Source organism: Octopus bimaculoides, chromosome 12 (genome assembly GCF_001194135.2).
Source record: "Octopus bimaculoides isolate UCB-OBI-ISO-001 chromosome 12, ASM119413v2, whole genome shotgun sequence".
NCBI classification, from domain to species: domain Eukaryota; kingdom Metazoa; phylum Mollusca; class Cephalopoda; order Octopoda; family Octopodidae; genus Octopus; species Octopus bimaculoides.
In genome coordinates this window covers 66,194,405-66,200,909 of record NC_068992.1, presented here as the reverse complement: position 1 = coordinate 66,200,909, position 6,505 = coordinate 66,194,405, and the positions used below count along the sequence as shown (strand labels likewise).

The following is a 6,505-nucleotide window of genomic DNA, read 5'->3' as shown; positions in this document are numbered from 1 at the left end:
TCTCTATTCTAGCGCTGACTGAAGCCGCTCAAGCTGCTTGCAGTGGATCTCCTTTGTTATCATTTGATTTGGGTTTAAAAGTTCAAAGTGGACTAAACCTTTCATATCCCACCAAACAGATAACAACACCTGACCTGGGTGAAGACCTTCTTTAGCCTGGGGTGCTGGTGTTTCTCCTGCTACCCACTGTCTTCAGTGTTTGACATTTTTATTGATCCAATTTTCTGACTGACACGCAGGCAGGTGTCGATGAATGGTGGAATGACCAAATCCAAGCTTCTCTGCTAGTTCCTTAATAGCACTCCACCAGGAATTGAACTCTTGGTCTTACAATTGCGAGCTGAACACCCTAACCACTAAGCGATGCTCCTTCATAAAAATGTTTTTATTACTTTGTTAAATCAGATGGTGAGCCAGTAGAATCATTGGCACCATGGCCAAAATGCTTACTGGCGTTTCGTCTTTATGTACTGAGATCAAATTCCACCAAGGTCGGCTTTACCATTCGTCCCTTTGGGATCGACAAAAAAAGTACCAGTTAAGCGGTGGGGTTGATGTTATTGACGCATGCCCTTCCCTGAAATTGCTGGCCTTGTGCCAAAATTTGAAATCATTAATTAGTTAAAAACCAAAGTTGCATCTGACCAAGATTCCAAACCAGCAAGCCTATGCTTTATCTCGTTTACATTCCTGTAATTCTGTCAGTTTGTCACGAAGGCAATGCTGCTTGGTGCCATACCAGTAATTATCCGTTTGGTCGTTGTGACACTACATATCCCTAGCAGTGAGGAGCTGACTTAGGTTTCGGTGGAGGGAGTTTTATTATTTTTTTATCTGGTTGCATCAACATGCAGAGAAATGGAATATGACTTTGTATAGAGAACAGATGTGGGTGTTTTTATATATTTTCTGTTTTTATTTTTTATTTTGTTTGTGGAGAGGCTGAGCTGCAGAAGGAAATCTGAGACAGTGAGAAGTTTTTTTAATGCTGTACATATGTTTTCCTTTTGTCTGCCTGTATCTCTCTCTCTCTCTCTCTCTCTCTGTTACGTGTGTGCATATGTAATGTACATATGTGTATATATTTATATATATACATATATATGTGTTTGTGTGTAATGTGTATGTGTCTACAATATGTTATGTGTGTCTGTGTATAAATTTATATGTAATGTACATGTGTGTGTGTCCGTCCACAATATGTTATGTGTATATGCATTTTATATGTGTGTATATGTCTGTGAGTGTATGTATATATATTTATAATGTGATTGTGTTTATATATTTTTCAGACTACCTCAAAGTATATCTGGAGTAAACGAGAATCTGCTGAAGAAGGAACTACGTTATCTGAATTAATTCAATTTGTAAGTATTTATATATGTGTGTGTGTGTGTGTGTGTGTGTGACATTAGTTTGACAAATCTAGAAGTTAGTTTCAATTCCCTGGAATCAAATCTGAGATTTGATTCTAGGGAATTATCTTATCTTAAGATAAAGTGTAATAATAATGTGATATGGGACTGAGATTTGGTTCCAGGGAATTGAAACTAACTTCTAGATTTGTCAAACTAATGTCACGCACACACACACACGCACACACACACACACACACACACACACACCCAAAAGTAAATACTTACAAATTGAATTGGCGTTTGTGCTCTTGTGCTGAAATTAGGAACCTTTATGACTACTTGATAAGAATAGTTCTACTTCTTCATTTCTCTTTCCCTAAACCAAAACTCCACTTATTATAATTAAGGTGGCAAGCTGGTAAAATCGATAGCACATCGGACCAAATGCATTGCAGCACTTCTTGATTCATTGTGTTCTGTGCCTCCTGGGGCTAAATTCCAGCAACATTTGTCCTAAACCAGGACTGCCATGTTATGTTGGCAAACAATCTTTACTCCATATATATATTTATTTATATATTATAATGATTATCTTTATTTTTATTGTAATATGTTTTTCAAATGGAAATTAAAATACATTCAACTATTCTTCTTTGTTCCTTGAAATCTTTTGAGGGATCACCTGCTAAGGTTTTGAATTTCATTTAAATAGTATTAAATATTATCTGCCCCAATTTGGAGAGGTTGAAAAAGGGTAACAGTGCAGTCAGTATGGGCACAGGCATAGCTGTGGGGTTAAGGTGTTCACCTGAGGTTTAGGATCCAATCCCAATGTGTGGCACCTTGGACAAGTATCTTCTACTACAGCCTTAGGTCAGTTAATGTCTTGAGTGAAATGTAGTTGATGGAAAGTGTGTGAGAATCTAACGGAAAGGTTTGAGGCTGGGGATATATTCTGTCGACCAGTTTCTCTCCAACACTTGACTCTTAGGTAGCTTCAGTTGAAGAATCCATTTTGTTCCCTGAATTATGACCAGATATTTGATCTGAGGATAACTTCCTCCCATCATTCTTGGAGGTTTTGAAAATGTTCAGTGCTGCTATCATTCCTCCTCCTCGAACAAAAACCAAAAAAGTTAGTTTCTACCTGTAATGTCAAATGTCATTTACTTTATTCCAAGTCTCTATTTAGGTTTTTTTTTTTTTTTTTTTCATTTGACTTTTTATTTATAATTCCAGGGTTTAGCAAGACCAAGATATGCCAGTGATGCTGTGGGGATTATTCTGAAAGAAGTAAAGAAATCAGCTTCTGAGAAGAAGTAAGCAACATTGTGAAACACATTAAAAATATTTTATCATTGCAGACATTATGCGATTATGCCAACAGTGAATTGTGGGTCTCCCAGTTGTGTGTGTGTGACGTGTACTAATGTACGTGGTTTGTGGCAGACACTGTGTATGATTAAATGGATGTGTCTTGTGTCACATAAAAAGCACCATCCGAATGTGGTCGATGCCAGTGCCACCTGACTGACTCGGGGACCGTCCAACCTATGCCATCATGGAAAACAGACGTTTAACGATGATGATGATGATAAATACATTATACACACACATATGCAAGTGTCAAGTTTAGGTGACTAGTTGTGTATATATGCAGGTGTCAAATTATATACCTGTGTGTGGGAGAGAGAGAAGATAGTATGTATGTTTATGGATTGTGTGTGTGTGTGTGTGTATATAATTCAGATTGCATTTATCTCTCCACAGACATCGTGTCCTGGTAGCTGTTGATGGTGTGAATGGACTCTGGGGCACAACTAGCGTCAAAGACGAGAATAAAGACTATGTAAGTTTATCAAATATTTAGTCTATCATGCTGTTGTTGTTCAGTGTAGGGCATATGTGGCATGGCTGTGTTGGGGTTAACTGGTTTATTTCAGAACTACATGATTTGGGGCTCACTCCTGCTCTGTTGATGCTGTCAGCTGGTGACCTCTGCCATAGCCGTAGACTGAACAATACTTTATGAATGAAGTTTGGTAAGATAGAAACTGAAAAAACCCATCATGTGTTTGTGTGAGAGAGAGAGAGAGAGAGAGCAAGTGTGTGTGTGTATGTGTGTGAAGTGTTGTCTTGCCATATGTGTTCATTGTAAACAAAGAGTCACCATTCCTATATACAGTGCCATTTAAAAGCATGTCTAAGTTGTTCTTTGATCAATAGGTATTACCTGTCTTGGAAGCAGGTAAAGGTTGGTGTCTAGAAGAGCATCCAACCATAGAAATTCTATCTTGACAAACTCTCATCCGGCCCACATTGGCATGGAAAAGTGAATGTTAAAAGAGGATGATGCAAATGTTTCATTTATTTTTGAAGTAGGGTGCAATGGAGATTTAGCTGCTGTTTCTAACATGTCAATCCACCACTTAGAGTAAAGGTTGGGAACTGTTTTAATATCAAGGGTGAGTGCATAAAAACCTGTGAGGTTATATCTGTTCTGAGAAAAAAATGTGAATTTTAGAAATTCATAAGAGTGGGCTTTGTTGGATTTCATAGTGATGTAGAGAAGAAGGAAGAGAGTATGAGAGAAAAAACTGAGCCCTGGGGCACACCTAAGTTGTTTGAGAGTGGATCAGAAGGAACTGTGGTGTCAGGTGATAGGAAGCTATTGATTCAGATAACATTTTCTATGGAGAACTCATTCATGGGAAGTTTCAATGGTAGGTTCACTGATTCATTTCACATTCAAGATTTGGTTGAAAGATGTCGAGGACAACATTGCTTTCACTGAACGAGACTGGAAGGGAGACCTGGCAGTGACACAAAAGACAAAGTCTACAGCATGTGGTGACCGTATGTTGTCACACGGTTGTGTCGCCCTAGGCTACTGTTTTCTTGTCTGTTGTTTCGTTTTCATCATTTCTGATAGATGACAATGGTTACAAGCTCCTTCATTCTCTAAAACCATCTTAATCTATTGTGATTTGTTCCCTTATTCCTTAATCTGTTATGGACGTACGGTATTCACTGGAGACATTTATGCTAATGTGTTTAATATTAAGGAAGAGTTGCAGCTATGAAGAGGAAATCAAGGAAAAAAATGGCCCTCAGGGGCCAGGAAGGACTTTTACATGAAATGTTTCCATCTGCCATTAAGTGAGGTTCCCAAAAGATAATCCCAATATTTATCATGTGACGGGGTTTTATAGATTTATTTTAATATTTAGTCTTACCTTTTACTCGGTGGATAACTAAAGGAAGTTAATAATGTGATAACTAGACCCTAGTATGTCATGCTGGTTGATTGCATGGAAGAACATTGAACACACCTGAGAGACACTGAGGTGAAATTGGGGACAAAGGGAGAGACTGAAGAAATACATCATCATCATTGTCATCATCCATCACATATCAATATTGAATCTGCTTACATCCCAAAGAACAGTCAACAGAATTTTAAAGGGCAGGGATACATGCTCTCATTTGATGGTGGAACATTGCTATTGAGAGAAACGGTGACTATGTTGAGAAGTAGGGATGTGATCCACAGAGGACCAGCTTCATTTTGATGTATGATACATGTTCCTGTGTTGGTAATTATACCTGTCCTAAACAAAATGGCATTAATTTTTGACTCACCCTCGTAGTTGCTTATTTCTATTGATGTTGTTTGCTGTGTGAGATTTTTAATGTCAACACTTTACATGCCTGAATGTCTGTCTTTGATGCTATTGGAACTGTTTGTTGTATTTTCTGCAGCCAAAAGAAACATTCAACATTAATCCATCTTAATCTTTCAGATATCCTGTGATAAAATATCTCTTTTCCACAATTTTAGGAAAATATTGAAAAATGATTGGGTAAGAAATTGAGATTTTATTTCCTTATTTTGTAGCCCCAGGTTAAACCTGATCCAATAAACCTGACAGCTCAACCATGGCCATCTTCACTTTTTTTTCCCACATATAAATATATCTCACATTGTATTATCCAGTGTGCCCCTACTTTTTAAAGTAGAGTGTGATTTGAGGAGAATTTAGCTGCTATTTCTAATAGATCATTTGACTACATAGTAACTCTCTGTTAGTGCTGTTGCTATGTTGCTATTTTAGCCCTAGGTCAACCCTGATGGCATGAGCGTCCTCAGTCAGAAAGGCTTTTCAATTGAGACAAGCATGCCTCTTCTTTTCAATATTGTGAGGTTGTTGATTGAGATATTTTGTCTACCGGGGGTTTGTACTGTTTGTCAAGTCACAACAAGGATCTCAAACAGACAGTACTTGACGCAATATGCATGCAGTTCCAAGGAATGCTGACTTTTGCAATACATCTAAATTGTAGGGTATCTCTAAGGTTTTCAGATGTTATTTCAGGTTGGGTGGTATTGAACCCAATGCTCTGATGACAGTAGGGATAACCTCTATTTCAAGTAGCTAAGTTACCTTTTTTTGGCATAACATGCAACTTGTCATACTGTTTTACACTGGTACACACTCACACACACACACACACACACACACACACACACACACACACACACACATATGCATGATGTGTGTGTGTGGTTCTTGTAGTATATTGGTTTACACAGGCACCATTTGATTTGGAAGCTTTGTCTCCACATTAGTGTCGTATCCATGGCAACTTTGTTTCTAGCAGATTGGAATCAAATTCTTCACGTTACCCAAACACTTCTCAGATAGACAGTTGTGTTACTGTTTCTGGCTGTAAGTTATAGAACAGTAACTTTTGCTTGTTAGGACAACATGGCACTAGTGATGAGGTGTGAAACGTTGCCTACTGCATGTGTATGTTTATGTGTGGGGTACAGAGATGTCGCTCAGTGAGTGAGAGATGGCTGTCAGTCTATATATATATATATATATATATATATATATATATGCACACATACATACATGTGTACATGTAGTTTAACAGAATTGTATATTGTTTTTTTCCCTCTGTTATGTTGTTATTATTTTCTCTAAAGAATTGTCATCTGCTGCCAATTTACCATTCTTGTTTGGGTGGGGTTTCGCCTTCTTTTCCCTCTCTTCTTTCACCTCCTTTTTATATAGAATTTCCTTTTTCAATTCTTTTTTCTTCCTTTTCCATCTTTTCCTTTTCTTATTTTTTCCTCCTTT

The 6,505-nt window shown here is 37.7% G+C and overlaps 1 protein-coding gene across 1 annotated transcript in view; it reads left to right on the top strand.

The window, feature by feature from the left end:
- LOC106884486 (28S ribosomal protein S29, mitochondrial) overlaps positions 1-6,505 on the top strand; it is a 44,553-nt gene that overhangs the window by 31,253 nt on the left and 6,795 nt on the right. The window contains exons 7-10 of the mRNA XM_014935897.2: positions 1,293-1,367; positions 2,598-2,677; positions 3,129-3,207; positions 5,162-5,221. Of these exons, the coding sequence (XP_014791383.1) occupies positions 1,293-1,367; positions 2,598-2,677; positions 3,129-3,207; positions 5,162-5,221 (294 nt within the window). The remainder of the gene's footprint in view (positions 1-1,292; positions 1,368-2,597; positions 2,678-3,128; positions 3,208-5,161; positions 5,222-6,505) is intronic.